Genomic DNA, 19,056 nt, shown 5'->3' with positions numbered 1-19,056 from the left:
ACCTCAGTCAGCATGCAATGAAGGGTAAAAGGCTATTTTCAGCTCCCCCAAACCCATGGCATGTTGCAGTGAGCAGAAGTGATATTCTGGGAAACTACAAGTCATTTCCCATCACTTTTAGGGCACGTTCACACTACATAGATATAATGGTATGATTTGAATTGCCATGGTTCCATCCTGTGAAATTCTGGGATTTGCAGTTTAGGGAAAGTGATTAGAATTCTCAGTCAGAGGGCTGTAGTCCCTCATTGAACTTCAAATCCTGGGATTCCACAAAATATTGCCAGGACAAAGTTGAATCATAGTACTATATATAGTGAAAAGCAGAAAAGAAAATTTTGAAAAATGCTCTCACGTCCCTCCGTCTTCTCTTCTTCAGGCCAAATACACCAAGTTCCCTCAATGTTTTCTTTTAGGTCTTCTTTTCCATATCCTAGACCTACACTATTCAACATGGTGGTCTGTGGATTGGCTCCAATCTGTGAGCCTTTGGCTGCCAGAATGCAACAAGGTTCTAGGAAAGAAAGAAAGAAAAGAGTTGTAATCTATGGGCACAAATATGGTGCCAATCCTTGACACGCTCATAAAAAAAATAATCCTGGTTGGCCAGATAAAGTAACCTAAGAAGCACTGCTCTGGACCATTTCCACTGCCATTCTCTGAAAATATTCCTTTTTACCTAGAGAGCCTTAAATTGTACAGAGGAATTATTCATGCAGGAAGATACAGAGTGTACAGTTCCTGGGAACTGAACCTCTGCCCGAGCAGTTACTTTGAGACACTGGTCTGGAAAGGCTCTGCATGTGATACAAAACATATAGTTATTGAAGCTCCAGACTGCATGACTTGATAGTGTGAGTTCCATTATAATCCAGAAAAGTAACCTTTTCAAGCTCTTTTAGGAATATTAGCCATATGAGTCACATTGTCACTTTGGAAGTAACCACATACTATAACAGTGGCTGACATGGGGAAACTCACAATGGAGTTGCAGAATGTTATGTCATGCGGCAAGTATTAGATGTTAAAGCAGAGGAAGGGAAAGCTAACCATACAGATGCTTTCAGAGAAGTAGCTGTGTTTGTCTATTGCAGCAGAAAAAGGATGAAGGGAGGGGAGAGGTGAAGGAATGTAGCAGAAGCTTTAAGACTGGATGGTTTTATTTTTGCATGCTCTTTCATGGATATAAACTGACTTCTTTGGATACTGTTTTTAATGGCATCCTCACAACAAGCCCAATATATAGCACAGAGGCTTTTCATGCTACACAATTATAGCACTGTAATTGCGCTTTCAACTGGCATCACTGCCTCCTTTGGAAGTCCATTGTTTAGGAAGGCCCTAGAGCTCTCTGGGTGAGAATCTGAAATGTCCCGCACCCCAAACAGCGGATCTCAGGTTTCCATAGAAGGTTGCCATGGCAGTTAAAGTGGAATAATAGTGCTAAAACTGTGTAGTGTAAAACAGCCCTAGGTCTGAATAATGAATGCTTGATTCAAGCTCCCCAGTAGTCTAAGCAAGCAATTGGTGTTATCACAATCAACACTATCAGGTGACTGTTGGTTGTTCAGAAAGATAAAAATGGCTATCACTAGTATTAAAGCTAATATTTATTTCTTATTCATACAGTACTGGTTTTAAGGTTGAGAAAGCAAGTATGCATCTTGGGGTGGTTCAGTTAGTCAGTGAAGATTGTTCAAGTAACCTTTAGACATGTTTGGCATGTAAACTGGTTTGCTGTTAACAGGGGACTGATGGTTGAAGACTTGTCCTATCTTCTGTTGTTGTATTTCTAATTTATTTGCTTTTATGCAGTGTTTTAAGTCTGTAATTTATCATTTTTTTACCCAACCTGAACAACTTTTTAATGTAAAGGCAGTATATAAAACAAATGAATAAATAAAAAGGGAAATACTTCATAGAGCACTGTTGGAAACAGTATAACCTGCAGGCTGCATGCAGCTCCTGGAGTCGACGTTTGCAGCCTCTGGAGCACCCCACCAGTCCCCCAAAGGCCCAGTCCCCAATTTTAAAAAAAATGGTGCAGTTTTCACTGGAAACATTTTTACTTTTTTTTTACTGGAAACTGTATAGAAAAATATTCCATACAGATGAAAACAATTGAAAACATCTCCAACCACACAACTCCTGCCTGCCCTCTATTTTCATCCTAGTTCTGCTCAAACTGGTGAGAAGAAGTAACTAACACCAAGCAGGTTCAGATTGACATTTTGAGAAGAACAGCAGAAGAAAATGGAATAAATTGGATTTGCCGGGGGGGTGGGGGGTGGATCTATAGCTCATGGGAGTTTGGGAAGAATTGCCCCCTGTCCTTCCCCATGCAGTTGTTTGCCCCTGTCCTAGAGCAAGTACAAAACGGTGTATTTTCATAGTCTCTCTTATCCATGTTGCAACAATTGATGTTGACATCAAACCAATATGCGTAGTATCTCTTTTACTACACTAGCAATTCTCAATCTCAGGCCATGCTTTTGGACTTCAGCTCCCCAGATCTCTGACCATTGGACATGCTGGCTGATGCTTTCTGGGACATGAAATCCAAACATCTGGAGAAGTTGAGAACTGCAGCAGTAAACAGAGAAAAATGAATCCATCTTCTTATCCCTCTATCATTTTTTAATTTCTTTTGTTTAAAAAAAACCCTAAATCTTCTTTCTCTCTTCAGTATGGATACATAACTCTTCCGGAAAATAAACCAGTTGGAACAGTAATAATGGAAATTCAAGCCAATGATGGAGATGAACCATTCACTGGAAGCTCTCAAATTGTGTACGCAGTCAAAAAAGGAGACCCAAATAACACTTTTTCTATACAGACAGATCCAAAAACAAACAGAGGATATGTTACAATTAATAAGGTGACTAGATTTTGTTTCTTTGTTTTTGTTAGATTCTGTCTGAGTCAGGGACGTAGCTAGGATTTTAGGAAGGGGGGGGGGGTCCAGACTAAGTGCCATCATTATAAGGGTGTTTGAGTGCGGCGGCAAAGCAGCACACACCATTCATTTTTCTAATGGAAGGGGGGGGGTCCGGACCCCCAGAACCCCTCCCTTGGCTACGTCCCTGGTCTGAGTTAATGTTTTGTTAACCCAGAAGTTGTCTGATAATAAATCCACTTTTGCTGAGTATTTTCACCTTAAATCCCAGTTTTTAAATGGGATCTCTCCCATATGATAAATTCCATAGTGCGCTTCTGAATTTGTGGAAGGAATTTTTCCAGCAATGAATTAGGTTCTAGACCCAATTTGAGTCTCTCTCTTTAATACACATTCTTGAGTCTTTAATACACATTCCCCAGTGATCAATGCATTTGTCAAGAAGATGGGAAATTTGTTCAAGTGACTTTAAAAAGTACTAGCTGGAGATTTCCTAGAGCTGTGTTTGTGTCATATTTTCTTCCTTTCCTGCTTGCTTAGGTTCTTGATTTTGAAACAACTCCAGCATATGAGCTTCTCATCAGTGCCACAAATCCTGAACCCCTTGTGGCTGGAATACAATATAATTCAAGCTCTCTTGCTTACCTAAGACTGAATGTTACAGATGTGGATGAAGCACCAATTTTCTTTCCACCCATATACATAGTTGATAGATATGAAAATGTTTCTGTTGGCACAGTTGTGACTACAGCAATGGCCTACGATCCTGAGAGAGCTCGGATCAGGTAAACACAGTCTCTCCCTTCCATTTTCAAATTAATCAAGGTTAAATGATACTTAATATTAACCTCATCCTTCATTCCCATTGATGAGACTCTCCTGCTCTCTCTTTAAAAAAAAATAACAGCAGTAATGAGTGTTGTTTGTGTGTGAATACAGGTGTATCTCAATAAAGTAGATGTGATCCTGGACATGAGTTCTTTAATAGAAAATTTGGCACCAGAGGCAGAAACAACATGGAAAGAACAGGGATAGATTCCTTCACTACAAAAAAGAAGAGCAGGGGGGCATGTTTCAGAATTTTTTCCCCCATAACTAATAATATAATCTGTGAAATGAAATAACCAAGTCAGCTAAGTTTTGTATAAATAAAGAAAACAATATGTTGAACTTTCTATAGACCATCTGAAGAATTTTTGTAAAATACATCCAGGGATGACTTTTTCTTTCCTCAGTCTCTATTTTGCTTATGATTTCTATTTTGTTGATCGATGTGTGCTTGGTTGTTGTTTTTAACACTTTGGGAGTAGCTGCTGAGGCAGACCTATCTGCTGTCATCTATTTTCTCTGTCCTGTGGTGCACACAAGCTGAGTAAGGGATTTTGAAGGCAGCTGCTGTTTGCCTTGCCTGTTGCAAGGCTAAAATAGGATCAGCTGGAGTAGAACCCTGCTCTTTTCCAGTGAAAGCTTTGTTTATTGCACTGTTTACTGCAGATACATTGTTGCAGCCTTACACTCAAAGCCTGTGTTTCTCTAGTCCTCCTTCACCATCTTTCCAACGCCCATTCTAAATAAAGAGGATTGGGCTCTGGTGATAGGATGCTGTGAAAATGTATGGAAAGCTTTATAAGACAAAGCAGAATGATAACAGTATATTGAGAGCATTGCTAATAATTTTTTGACATACTGTAATAACATGATGAAATTTATGCTTATCCAGAAGTCATTGAAATAAGAGAATCAAGTTCCAGGAATTCAGGGAAACTATTTGGAAGTTATTTTATGTGTATTTGTAAGTGTAGTTGTACTATTGTAGCATTTTTGTTTAGATTTTTCTTATTTCTTTGTGTTTTCCTTTTGACGTTTGCATTATATGTGATGTTACTATAGTTGGTTGATTTTATTGTGTCATTGATGTCACTGATGTTATTTTAATAAGTAAATTTGTTTTAAGAATAATATAAAACAAAAACAAAACCTAAATACTTTCAGGTAGACAGAGGATGAGGAGGAAAAGGGGGAGGTTATAAGAGGAAGTGTAAAAAGATTTTGTAGAAAATAACTTCACTGACAAATTTTAGCTGAGATATGCCATAGGGGGACCACAGCATGGGAAAGGTTTAGTTTAACCCTTTCAATTGCTTCTGCTTCTAATAATCGCTTCTAAAACTAGAATTAGCTCTCATTAGTTTTTTGTCCCATCTCCATATGATGGGTTTGGAGAGGGAGAGGGAGATTTTTAAGGACTGTGATACTGTTATTTTTGAAGCTTCAAAATGCTTTCTTGTGGTATTTTGAATGCATTTTCCTCTAGATTTTAGACTATTTTCTTATTAAAGTTTTATTTGTGCTTTGATTGTGTATTTCGTATGGCAGGAAGTTGGGCTGGATGGCCCTTGTGGTCTCTTCCACCTCTATGAATCTATGATTTTTTAGATTTTAGAATTCTTTTAAAGATTTTTTAATAAAGGAAATAAGTAAAATAACAGTAAAATAAAAAATATAGCAATGAGCCATGTTTGTGTATGTAGATGCTGACAGTAATTTTCAGTGGGGCTTTGAGGCAAGGTGTACAAGAAATTATTTTTTAAAACGTAACATTCCCAGTTCTGTTCCTATATCTGGGTGGTCTTTAGGTATAGCCTGAAGAACAACAACAGGAACTGGCTGCGAATTGACCCTCTCAATGGCACAATATATACTGCGTCCCCATTGGATCGAGAAACTGAACGTGCCTACATGGTACAGGTTGTGGCAACTGAGCAAAGTAAGTGAAAACATGTATTTAGTTCTTGTACCAGTTGAGGTTTTCAAAGGGGGTGCAGATCACACCAGGTGACACCCTAAGGAGGGGTGACACCACTGCTCCTCAAAGACCTACCTTTTGGAAGCTATGGGCTGTGGCATTCATCTGGTTCCCTTTAAAATGCTTTAAGAGACGGTGGGAGTGGGGTGAAGCTCAGTGGGAGGAGAAAGGAAAGGCCCCAGAACTTTTTAAAATTATAATTTCAAATTTCAAATTATGATTTTATTTAAACGTTCTTTAAAAACATATTTAACCAAATTTTCACTATGTATATGTAAATACATTTAGGTTGTGCATATGATATTGTAATTTGAAGGTATAGTTTTAATTGTGCTAGTTGTTTATGTCACAACTGTTAGCATCACATTCAGTGGTATAGGCATGATGATTGATGAGTAACATTAGTGCAAAAAAGCATTACTAAGGATTCTGTATGATGTGAAATGGGAGGAGGAGGAGACCAATGACTTGAGGGTGACACCATGAGCGACTGCATCAGTTGGCACCAATCCTAGGGACTCCACTGGTCTGGAGCATTCTGGTGTGTTCCCCTTTACACTGGTCCTCCCTGGCTCTGCTTCTCCCATGTACATTTGGTAGCAATAAGTAAGCAACTGTGAGCTGCCATTTTAAATTTTCCACAATGCATCAATGTGCTGTTACATAATACATTTGGGAGAGGGGGGGGGTAATTTTTTTATTTTACTTAAAGTATTCACACCCCACTCTTCAACCACAAAGGTTCTCAGAGCAGTTTACAGATTGCTAACTTGACAGTTCCTTGCCCTCGGGTTTACAATCTAAAAATACATCGCACAAAAGGAGAAGGGAATGGCAGTGGGGAAAGGGATCAAGTCTGCTGCTCCATCTCTCCCTCCAAGGCAATGTTGGTAGCAGTTAAAATGGAGGGAGGGCTATTAATTTTTCTGATGGAACTGTACCTGCCTATCATCTTCCTCTGAAGCCAAGGTGGTGGCAGTTGGAATGGAGAGAGGGCCTTACATCTGCCTTTGGGGCTAGGCATAGCAGAACTGTACCTGCCTCTTCTCTCCCTCCAAGTTCAATGTGGTAGCAGTTAAGATTGATATTCACTCTGATAAGCATGACCAAACACTCTACCAAAGCTTAACAAGAATAGCCAGACACACTTGTAAAGGAAGATAAACAAATAGAACTTTATTAATACACAATGAGGTCACACAATAACCCCATAACTATTTAATCATTAACAGCTCCCCAAAACTCTATTCAGTTCTGCCTCCTTGACTGACTGTCCTATCCCTATTACAGCTTTTCTCTATCTCCATGCCATCATTCCTCCATTTACCTGTACTATTATCAGCTTTCTGTCAGAGACAATCCTTGGTTTTGTATCCGTTCTCCTTTTTATGCCCCCCTTCACAGCATTCCCCTAGCTGGCACCAACCAAGCTTGCCCAGCTTCTCCCTTCACAGTAACATTGCTGGATAAATTACTTTCTTACCCCACTCTCCTATCTGCTGTGAATATTGTAGCTAAGCTCAAAGGGAGGAGGAAAATATGTGTATGGTGTTTTGTGTAACATGGATGCCAATGTTCTTGTTAATCAGAAAATCCTACTGTTTCAACCCTGTGGGGCTCTGCTACAACAACACTCACTGTATTGGAATAGGAGTTTCTGTGTAGGATGTCTGGAATTTTTGGTTCACTTCCTTTTTAAAAACAGTATTATCAACTTTGCCAAAGTGTGCAATATTGGAAAGTGGGAGCAAGTGAAATGAATGGGTCTGACCATCTCTGATTACGTATAAGTCTTGTAATACTGCTTTGTGGTCTGTTCACATTCACAGCTAAAGCATATCAAAGCTCCACAGCACAGCTGATACTGAACCTGAAAGATGTGAATGATAACCCTCCAAAGCTAGCAAAGGACTTTTTGTTCTTCTGCCACCCTCTCCAAGGAAATGAGAGAGCAAAGATAGAAGTCACTGATCCAGATGAATTTTCATATATCCCCAGATTTACTTATGTACTCTTGGGTGACAGCACAATACAGAACAGTTGGAACGTTTCTAAAGATGGTAAGTTTGGAGCCAAAGGCATTAAAGTGCCAGCATGGTGTAGTGTTTTGAGTGTTGGACTAGGACATTGGGAGATTTGGGTTCCAATTTCCACTCGGCCATGGGTGACTTTGAGCAAATCATACTCTCTGAACCTCAGAAGGGCAAACCCCTTCGGAATAAATTCTGCCAAAAAAAATTTATAATGGGCTTTAGGATCACAATAAGTCAGAAACAACTTGGAGTCACACATCAGCAAAATCCATGCAAGCACATAGTAGTTGTAGACAAAGTATCAAATCAGGATGAACCACATGATCCATGGGTCACATGTGTTCCCCAGGGTCACAACATCCTATTGTGGGACTGGAGGTTGGGAAAAAAAGAGAGAGCACTTTTGGTCATTTCCCCACACTTAAGACATTTTTGTTCCTTTGTCAGTATTTTGGGATCCAATTTTCAGCCCCCAATGGTGTGAAAAACAATGATCTCCATGATCTCTCCATGCTCTCATGGGAACCTGTACAGCCCCCAACCCAAAGCAATTACTCAGTCCTGATCTGTATGGATTTCAAACTGGAAATTCATGCAAGTGAAATTGAGATTCAAGTAATGGACATGACCAAAGTTATATCCATACTACACAACAATAGCATTTTGATACCACTTTTATTCCCATGGCTCCATTCCATGGAATCCTGGGAACTGTAGTTTGTGAGATATTTAAACATGTCTGCCAGAGAATATTAATGCTGTAGTTCAGGAGAGTGGACTAGAGCTCTCTAGCAGCGAATTCTGGGCACCTCAACAAATAACAAATCCCAGGATTCTGTAGGATGAAGCCATTGCAGCTACAATGCTGCTTAGCTGTTATAACATTGGCCAAAGTTCCAGTCATCTGTTGGAGAATTAAACCTGTCTGATTGAACCTAATGTTACAATGAAGATCTGAGCATTTGCTTGTATTATTCCAAATGAATGAATGCTTGTTTTTAATAAACATCGCCTCTTCTTCATTTTTGTTATTACCAGCGCTATTCTCATTTTTTTCTGTTATAAATGTATGCTTAATTGATCCACTGTTTGGACTGACAGGCCTGCATGCTTACATTTCTCCGAAGAACATTAATCTTGAAGAGAAGACCTATGACATACCAATACAGATGAATGACAATGGAAGGCCACCTATGCAAGGAGTTGTGTATCTGCAAGGTACAGTGAAAATCACATTCGTGCTCTTTACTGTTTTCTTTTTTCATGGTACATGACAGTTTTATTGTTTCAGTCTCCAAAACTGTGCCTTTTGTCCCACAGTGAAAGTGTGCCGATGTGTAGAGAAAAGGTGCTTCTTAGAAATTGATACTCCCAGTTCACTTCCAACAGTGGCAATGGCAGTTGGCATTCTCGTTGCAGTATTGGTAGTTATTGGTGAGTGGCTGTTCCAAATGGGTTGCTTATGGTCCAGGCTGCTGGGGTTATACATCTATTGGCATTAATAATTCCTCCTAGAGTAGGGGATGGGCAATAATGAAAATGTACATCAAAGAAGAGGATGTGCTTGGACAGTATGTATTCACTGGGTATATCCTGTTAGAGCTATAGCTCTATCTTTTCAGTCAACAAAAGAGATGGCAAGGAGGGTGATGATGAGATTCAAAGCATTAGTTGGTAGTGGGATGGGTGAGTAATAAGCCTATGATTACACTGCACTCTTGGTCTATCTCTCTTAATAATATGGATACTAAAGACTTTATCGCACAGGCCCTGGAACAGGCCTGTCACATTCTAAAAGGGGACACAATGAGAGGCAGCATAGAACGCATCTTACCACACAGGGAGAACGCTGCCACCACTGAAAATTCCCATCATGTTCTGGATGTGTTCCAGAGGGGGTGATTTTCAGGAACGCTTTCGAAACGTTCCTGAAAATCACCCCCTGGGGAACACATCTGGAACGCGATGGGAATGTCCGGCGGCAGCAGCAGCATTCTCCTTGTGCGGTAAACAGCATTCTATGCCGCCTCCCATTCTCATCACATCCCCTTTTAGAAGGCAACAGGCCCATTCCAGGGCCTGTGTGATAAAGTCCTAAGAGTGGTCATCCATATGTTGTTGGATGACACATCCCAGTATCCCTCACCAGCCAGCACTGATGGGAGCCACAGGCCAAAATTTTTTTGAAGGGCCATATGTTCCCTATACTGAGAATTAGGGGCTAAAAGCAGGGTTTTTAGACAAGGGTCCTTCCCAGCCCTACTTGCAAAATGTAGGAAGCTGCCTTAAACAAAGCCAGAGCAAGATCTTGGAAAAGTAACTTTTTGGATGACAAGTCCCAGAATTCCACAGCCTGCAAGGCTGCTGACAGTAATTTTCTAGCATTTCTGTTTTTTCTAAACTATTTGGGGTTGCCAAGAATTGAACCAGAGACCTTCTGCATGCAAAGCATGAATTTTACCACTGAGCTATGGCCCTTCCTCTATAAACTCAACAATATGATGAGTTTAATAAAAGTTATTATGTTTCTGCTAAACAAAACATAACTGTAATACTAGATTTCACTGTGCTGTGTCTGACAGGCAAAAGTTGATAGAACTTAAACAAACTCAACTGCTTTTTTTTTCCAAAACAAGACTGAATCCTTTTCTAAAACAAGACAGAATTTTTGAAAACAAATGTAAACACCAAAGGAGCCAGGATGACTGACCAACTGAGGAATATGGCCCTCAAATGTGTAATTAAAAGTAAACAAATATTCAGAGCACTGTGATTCTTGGAAAATTATTGGAAGCAGTCTGAGTTAACTAAGATTTGGTTTTATAGATGAATAGCAGTGAGAAAGTATGAATAAAATAAAGTAGCTTCATGTACAAAGGGAACAAGCAAACCAAAGGAGATGTCATGACAAAAAAGAAAGAAAAGAAATGAAAAGAAAAAGAATCACGATACAAAAGGACCTTGTAGCACTTTTGAGACTAACTAAGCAAAAGAAGCTGCAGCATAAGCTTTCGTAGGCTTGGTCTACTTCCTCAGATGCATGGAATGGACTGGTGCCCAGGAAGGACCTTTATAATCAGACTATGAATAGCCATAGAAATGCAAAAGTTGTGGACATGGTAATGAGGTGACAACTTCAGTTTTACTTATGGTCACTGAGGCACAAAGGTAGGAGGAAATATGTTGCCTAAGACCAGGGTGGATGGGTGACATTATGAATGGTGGAGGGAGTTTTGGAATGTGGTGTGCCAACCTAGCCAAACTCCCTCCATCATTCATACCGTCATCCAGTCAACCTCGCCTTAGGCAACATCTTTCCTCCTGCTTTTGTCCCTCAGTGACCATACCAACAATCCTGTCACCTCATCACCATACACACATATTTTGCATTTCTATGACTATTCGTACAGTCGAATTATAAATGTCCTTTCTGGGCACCATTTCACTCCATGCATCTAAGGAAACATACTAAGAATATGAAAGCTTAGGCTACAATTTATTTCACTCAGTTAGTCTGAAAGGTGCTACAAGATCCCCACACATACTGATATTTCAGACTAAACTGGCTATGTCTCTGAATTCATATCATGATTGTACAAACTTAGTTCCAGTATGGAAGAAAAAAAATCGATCCACAATTCAATACCAAGAAATAATAGTCAGCAGGAAATAAACCTAGATTTGGGGGGGGGGGGCATAACATCTCATGAGGTTAAAGCCATCATCCACCATGGCTCTCCAAAAATATAGAAGTGGTGTTGCTTATTAATACCTCTATTTCCTTGATGTGAAGGATAGGTAGGAAATATAAAGAAACTATTTATTTATTATTATTTAGTGCAAAGCAACCTGTCAGGGCTCGATGGAGATTAAAGCATGGACCTCTCAAGGACCACACTAATCGATACACACCACACTGAATCTCCCTGTTACCCACTACTCCGTTCAAGTGTAGCTGGAAGTCACCAGAGCAGTGAAACCTTTAGTACGCTGGTTCCCAAAAACCATTTTCTTGCTCAGAGTCTTAGAAGAAGAGCTTCAGCTGCTCTGGAATTCAATAAGGCAAACGTATTACTATGAGAGACAACGTAGCTCATAATAATAAATAATAAAACTTTTATTTATATCCCGCTTTTTGTTAAAAACAATCAAAGCAGCTTACAAGAATTAAAATAATACATCCATATATACAAAGTATCCCCCCTTAAAAACAATTAAACAATATAGGATTTAAAATTACATAACTATTAAAACCAATAAAAGTGTCAGAGTTATCATATATATATTGGGGGGGGGGGGGCGGGAATCACCACATGGCCGAGTAGTTTATTTTGGAAAGTCCTGACAGAAGAGATCCGTCTTGACAGCTTTCTTGAAGCTGTCCAAGTTGGTAATTTGACGGATCTTGTCCAGCAGGCCATTCCACAAGCTGGGAGCGGTTGCAGAAAAGGTCCTCTGGGAAGTCACAGTCAGTCTAGTTTTTATAGGTTGCAATAGCTCAGTTCACTGGTCACAATAAGCACATGCTTTGCCTACCAAAGGTTCTAATGCTAGTCACAATTTGTTACTATTTAAAGGGTCAAGTAGGTTGTAAAGGGAAGGAACTCTGCCAGAGACCCTGAACAGTTGTTGCCAATCAGAACAGATAAAACTGTGCCAGAGGAACAAAACAGTCTGAGCTGGGATAAACCAGATTTCTGCGCAATGAGAGAAACTGTTCACATCACTGATACATAGAACATAAAAGGATAATGAGCCAAGTGCAAATAAAACTCCAAACTTTACCAATTTAATATGTACTTAGCAACCCAGGTTATGTTGAATGGGGTCTTTTAAAGGGGAAAGGTATGTAAATACCATGAGCTTCTTTGGTTATAACATCATTTACCTTCTATATCATTTATAAAATATTAATTTTAAATATATTGCATTTCCAGTCCTATCCAACCAGAGTGAGATCCTCAGTTGAAAGAAAGCACGCTCAGTACACCTAGAAGCATTAAATCTCACTGGCAGCTACCAGCTGATTTAACATACAGTGAGCCATTGGTATCCACTGGGGTTTAGTTCCAGAATTCCCATGGATACCACAATTTGTGGATGCTCAAGTCCTATTAACTACAGCTGTATAGTAAAATGGTGTCGCTTATATAAAATGGCAAAACCAAGCTTTGCTTTTTGGAATATATATGATATTTTCAAACTGTGGATGGTAGAATCTGTGGATAAAAAAATCCATGGATATAGAAGGCCAACTGTATTATGGGATATTAGCAAGTTCTGAAGCTTAGCCTATTGAGTTGTGGTTTGGTTTAGACACCATATGTTCTGTCTTGTTGACACTACTGAAACACCCAAGTGCATACTTACTTGGACATAAGACTCAGTGGATTCAGTGGGTTACCTTGCAAATGTGTGTATGGTTGCATTGCATTGCAACCTTAAATTTACTTAATAGAGAGTACAGAGAGAAATTTACTTGAGAGGAAATAGATATGCATAAGACTGTACTGTATAATTTGCAAAAGATTAGCTTGCTATAATATTGTCTTTCCAAACCCAGCACCCTCCAGATGTCTTGGACTACAACTACAATTGTTCCCAGACAGTATGCTCCTGTGTTATGTGGGGACAATGGATTTGAAGTCCAAAACACCTGGAGGATCCTCAGTTGGGGGAAGTTAGCTTAAAGTATGATTTAAACATCTCAGTTTTTATTTTGTCCTTCCAGGTGTCATTCTGGGGATTGTGTTCCTCCGCCTCAAACACAAAAAGCAGAATCAACAGAAGGCCACCAGAGCAAATGCCGCTAGCCCATCCGAATTGCAAAACTTGACGTAATTGTCTATTGAAAAGCACTTTTTAAAAGACCTTGTATTTCTTGCTATTGTTGATGTTACTCTGGTTTTTTTCCCATCAGCAAACATTAGAGATTCACCACTAAAATGCAGAGCTTGGGATATTTTTTTTAATGGACTACAGCTCTTAAAATACCTTAGCCACCATGGTGGAGGATTCTGAGAACTGTAGCCCCAAAATGTGACTTTTCCTTCTACAACTACATTTATTACCTTTCTTACTCTATTTCTTCAGCCAGAAAAGCAGACCCATACTAACAGAAGGGACTCACCCCCTTGTGCTTCAGGGCCAAACTATACATGATATTAAAACTACTGCATATACTTGTGTATAGGTCAGCCTCATGTATATGTCGAGGAGAGGTTTTGGAGCCAAAATTATGGATTTTGATATAACCTGTGGATAACTGAGGATAAAACTTAGGGGCGTATAACAAAGGATGCAAGGATGAAGCCAAGGAAAATGATGCCAAAAGACACTACAGTTTTCCCACCAAGTCATTCAAAAAGACCAGAAGTGGTGCTTGCAGCAGAGAGGCTAGGAGGTCAGTACTTCTTTTAGGTTCTCAAAGGATAAACTGAGCTCTTGCCTTTTGCCACTTTACCCAGAAGAGAGAACAGTTCCTATTTTGATGAGAATACTTAAGGTACGATACTTCCCCTGACCTGTGGATCAGTCAGCCCAGGTTTCTTGGATATATTTTTCTAGACTTATACATGAGTATATACAGTAAGCTATTACATTTGGTGTACAGTATTTCACTGCATTTATTCCATAAAATGACTTGTGAGCATTGAACAGAAATGAACTTCAATTTTGAAAAGGTATTTTGGGGCAGGCAATGAATGGAAAACCAAATTTGAGGATTCTTTTAGTACCTTTCTTGTTCTTAGTGAGCTCAGGTCCCTTGAGGGTAGGGAGGGATGATGAGCCCACTTTGATGCTCTGCAGATCCTTCCTCCATTTCATCTTATCATTAATATGTTTTTGTTGGTGAATAAAGAAATCCTTAACTTACAATAATAACAATGATGCAAGCACATCTATATATTGAAAGAAAAAAAAGGAAAAAGAAGAAAAGAAAAAATAACAAAGAAGATAAGAAAAAAGAGGGAGGAAAACTGAAAAAGAAGGGGAAAAGAAAATAGGAAACCTAATACAATGCACTCATGTCATATGTGGGTGCGCTATACGCAGTTTTCAGCTTATGCTGAAAGCAGTGTGACAGAAGTGGCAATGGTGCACGCGCCATGCCATGTGCACGAGCACCATTGTTTTCAATGGGGCTCAAGGATACGTGGCATTTGCCTTACATGGGGGGGGGTCTGGAACAGATCCTCATGTAAGGAAAGGGCACACTGTACAAAGTACTACCACCCCTACCCACCACCAGTGCAAGATATTTTGTAAAAACATAAAACTCTTAGACTTCCAACCCATATAATTTACAGTTGATTCCATCTATCATAATTTTCATCCCTCTCTGAATTAACTCCTAACCATTGTACTCGGAAACAATGCCAACATTATCAACTACAAAATAAACAAATGATAATTACATATTGGATCCTAAAATAGCAACATCCTCTCTCAAATTCTTCATATACTCAATAAAATGTTTCCCGACCTCCACAAATTCCTTTTCATCTCCCTCCATCTCATCTTAAAACAACATGTAAACTACATGATTTGAATGTTGGTACTTCCTTGTCCACCCCCCTTTCCTGCATGCTTCCTTTTTAAAAGAACAACACAACGTTGTCTGATGAAGAAATGTGCCTCCAAATAGAATTTTCAGCTTGTCTGGTGGTACACTAATAGTGCTACCACAATATGGACTTTACTTCAATGAGATTTACATCTGGATAAGTATGATTAGAATTGCATAATTATACTACTAAGGATGCAGCCTAGCACACACTTTCTTAAGAGTAAGTCTCCATGAACACAGTGAGATTTACTTCTGAATAAACATGAATAAGGATTTGTGCTGTAAATAATTTCCCTTTTGCTCCCCTATAAGGGTATGCCAAGGTCTGCTGTCTTATACTGACTAATGGTAGGTCTAGCTTTCATATAAAGGCTACAGCTAAAAAGAAGAACAAACATTTCTCCAGGAGTTCAGTGGTGCCTTCAAACTCCTCACTATGACATTAGTAAGTTTCCTTTGATTCCCTTTAATAAACATTGGTCAAGAGATCCCACATCAGGAAAAGAATTATAAAGTTCTACCATCGTGGGTCAGTGAAACAGCTCCCCCTCCACTCCCACAAGATTCACCTTCCTGCTCTCACCTTGCATGGTCATGTAATGGCTGAGGAGGTAGAGAGCAAAGGACAGCTAAAAAGTGTCTGGTTATGTGACTATAGTGTGACAAACAATAAAGATGTCATTCCAGGAAGAAGACCAGGAGGTTCTGAAAGATGTCTTCATCATTGTGCATTGGGATATAGTCACATACCAGATACTTCTCAGTGGTCCTTTAGTCTCCTCTGGTAATTATGGAAGGTAGGTTCATAGAATCTTAGAATTGTTGGAAGAGACTACATTGACCACAAGGTTGTTAAGGACTTGTTCACTGTGAGAAGGAAGAAAAGAATTCTGACCTCTGCAACAACTGCAAAAAGTCACACACAGGCATACATTGGGCTTGCACCTATGAATATCATTAAAAAGATGCCAGCCCTTGATTATTAGAAAATAAGCTTCATTTTTCCTTTTCTGTGTGCTCTAAAGACGGCACTATCAGTTTCATATATTAAGTCAGCTGGAAGGAAATTAATATGCATATCTGAAACACTTAGAATAGCATGTGTTACTTTTTACCTAGTGATGGACAGGCTGTTGTTTATCACCTTTTCTGGATCCTTTAGATGCAAACATATGCCTTTCTACTTGTACCTCAGCACAAATGACACATAATAGTTCCTGCTGAAAATGTGGTAGTGTCTTTGTGGATGGTTTGTAAATCCCCCCCCCCTTTTTGTGGGATTTACATGGATATGAATTAAAATATGATATTTGGCAATGAGGGGACTTATTTAAGCCTGAGGGCCAAATTTAACAGAATTTTTCTGGGTTGCATTTTTGTGGTGAACAGGAAAAAGGAAAAGAGGAGGACATAAAACACCAGCAAGTTTAAAGTGTTCCATTGAGTTTTTAATGATGCTTAAGGTTCTTTGTCTCACCAGTTTTAATGTGCCTCTTAAATTGTATTGTTTGCTCCATTGATTGTTTTTTTGTGTGTGTGGCTGTAATGGATTTTTTATTGTACATTGCTGTGGGTAAAGCATGCAGTTTATAAATTTAATAAACAAACCAACAAAGAAAGGTGTAGTGTGAAAGTGATTTTACATTTTGTGTGTGATTCTTCTGCCAAATAGCACATCCTCTGCTATTGTGATTTCCATGTGGAATGTGATTGTGCAACAGTTTCACCAAGCACTTTTTTGATCTTACATGTGATGTCAATGGTAAAAAGAGACAGAAGAAAGGGAAACACCATTCGTCTTACACACCAACAAAAACACAAAAAACAACCTAACAACAATAAAAAACTCAAAACAAACACAACAACACCCCACAACAACAAAAAACAAAAAACAAAAAAAAAAAAACCAAAAAAAAAACACCCACCTCCAAAACCACCAAAACCCACCAACAAAAAAAACGACAAAAAAAAAAAAAAAAAGGTTTGGTGGGTGTGGGTTGGGGTGTGAGGTTGGGGTGGGGGGTGGTCGTGTGGAGGTGCGGCTGTGGGGGGGGGGGGGGGCGGGGGTGGGGGGCTGGGGGGGGGGGGGGCGGGGGCGGCGGGGGGGGGGTGGGGGCGGGTGGGGGGGGGGGGGTGGGGGCGGGAGGTTGGGGGGGGGGGGGGGGGGGGGGGGGGGGGGGGGGGGGGGGGGGGGGGGGGGGGGGGGGGGGGGGGGGGGTGGGGGGTGTCTTTGCTTGTATGGCTGGTGGGGGATTACGTTTGTGTTTTTGGTTTTTTTTTGGTGTTGTTTTTTTTGGTTGTTACGTTGGGGTTGTGCCCCCCCCACCGTGGGCGGGGGGTGGGGGGGGTGGGTTGGGGGGAGGGGGGGGGGGGGGGGGGTGGGTGTGCTGTTGGTGTGTTTTTTGGGTTGCCCCACTACCCCCCCAACCCACCCCCCCCTATCTACCAACACCAACACACAACACCCACACCCACCACCCCCCCCCCCCCCCCACAACAACCCCACCCAACACCCCAACACCCCACACCCCCCACACCCCCCAACCAAACAACCCCCACCCCCCACCCCCCCACCCACCCCTCACAACACACCCAACGTTTTTTTGTCTTTTTTGTTTATTTTTTTTTTTTTTTTTTGTTTTCTCTTTTTTTTTTTTTTTTTTTTTTTTGTTTTTTTTTTTTGTTTCCTCCCACCCCACCCCCCAACCCCCCTTTTTTTTTTTTTTTTTTTTTTGCGGGGTGGTGGTGATTCTCATGTCTCATTTCTGCCCTGCAGAAAATTGCAAAATTGCAATGGTGTATATCAGTAAGACTGCCTCTTTCTTCTGAAAAAAGGACCCTACTGTGTCACTTCCTACCATTCTTTTCTTATTTAAATTTAATATTATGCCCTTCTACTACTGTGTTGTTGAAAAAGAGGGGATTAGTAGCGGGGGGGGGGGGAGTAGAATAATACAGATATCTACCAAATGGTGTAGCAGATCTACAACAGCTAAGTTAGTTCCTTATCTATCTACTACAAGTGGGCTTTATATGATGTCTCGCCTCTAAGTTAAAGAGTCAGGAACACAGCTTGAGACATTTCCATTTGTGGAATGCATCTCCAGAATCCTTTTGGCCATGCTGGTTTGGAGCTTACTCAAGGCCAGGAGCCTTCTGATGAAAAACTAATCAAAAAATGGTTTTTTTGTGGGGTTTCCGGCTATGTGGCCATGTACGTGGCCAATAGCCTGAAAAACCCACAAAAACCATGGATGCCAGCCTGAAAGCCTTCACTAAGCACAAAATAAGTTATAGATTTGATAGTTTGGATGCTCCCTCAAAGCAAGCTTATCTCCACACTGCATTGAGGCTTTTGCATAGGGGAACCTGACAGTCTGTTTTGCTAGTATGAAAACATATTGCCCCCATCCTTCAAATTACTTTGAAGACTATAGTTCCATAATTTTTCCAGACAGCTGAGTCTTAAACGTTGTTCTAAAAATAACTTCTGAGCTCTGACCACTGAATGCTGTGAGGTTCATTATCTGGGTAAATATATTAAAACAGCCCTAAGACAATAGGCTACACATTGAGAAGCATTCCGGATACAAGAGACTTTGGATTTAACCAGAGAAAATGATGGAATCTGAGTACAGCAAGTTGATAGAATTTCATGGATAAAGATGGATAACAACCCTTTAAGGAAGGTTTAGTTAAGGAATTTCATCTCAGTTTAGGATACTGAGTTGCATGCTCAAAAATCCATTTT

At 40.1% G+C, this 19,056-nt stretch overlaps 1 protein-coding gene across 1 annotated transcript in view; it reads left to right on the top strand.

Annotated features, from left to right (window-relative positions):
- The window catches only part of CDH17 (cadherin 17), a 45,937-nt gene extending 31,314 nt beyond the window's left edge, over nt 1-14,623 (top strand). Inside the window, exons 11-17 of the mRNA XM_042464132.1 lie at nt 2,687-2,878; nt 3,437-3,681; nt 5,533-5,663; nt 7,532-7,762; nt 8,837-8,953; nt 9,056-9,169; nt 13,467-14,623. Coding sequence (XP_042320066.1) covers nt 2,687-2,878; nt 3,437-3,681; nt 5,533-5,663; nt 7,532-7,762; nt 8,837-8,953; nt 9,056-9,169; nt 13,467-13,576 — 1,140 coding nt within the window. The 3' untranslated portion in view covers nt 13,577-14,623. The remainder of the gene's footprint in view (nt 1-2,686; nt 2,879-3,436; nt 3,682-5,532; nt 5,664-7,531; nt 7,763-8,836; nt 8,954-9,055; nt 9,170-13,466) is intronic.
- Nucleotides 14,624-19,056: the final 4,433 nt, after the last annotated feature.

This window comes from Sceloporus undulatus, chromosome 4 (genome assembly GCF_019175285.1).
Source record: "Sceloporus undulatus isolate JIND9_A2432 ecotype Alabama chromosome 4, SceUnd_v1.1, whole genome shotgun sequence".
Taxonomy (NCBI): domain Eukaryota; kingdom Metazoa; phylum Chordata; class Lepidosauria; order Squamata; family Phrynosomatidae; genus Sceloporus; species Sceloporus undulatus.
The sequence above is the reverse complement of the archived record's forward strand: the minus strand, read 5'-3'. Positions and strand labels throughout refer to the sequence as shown.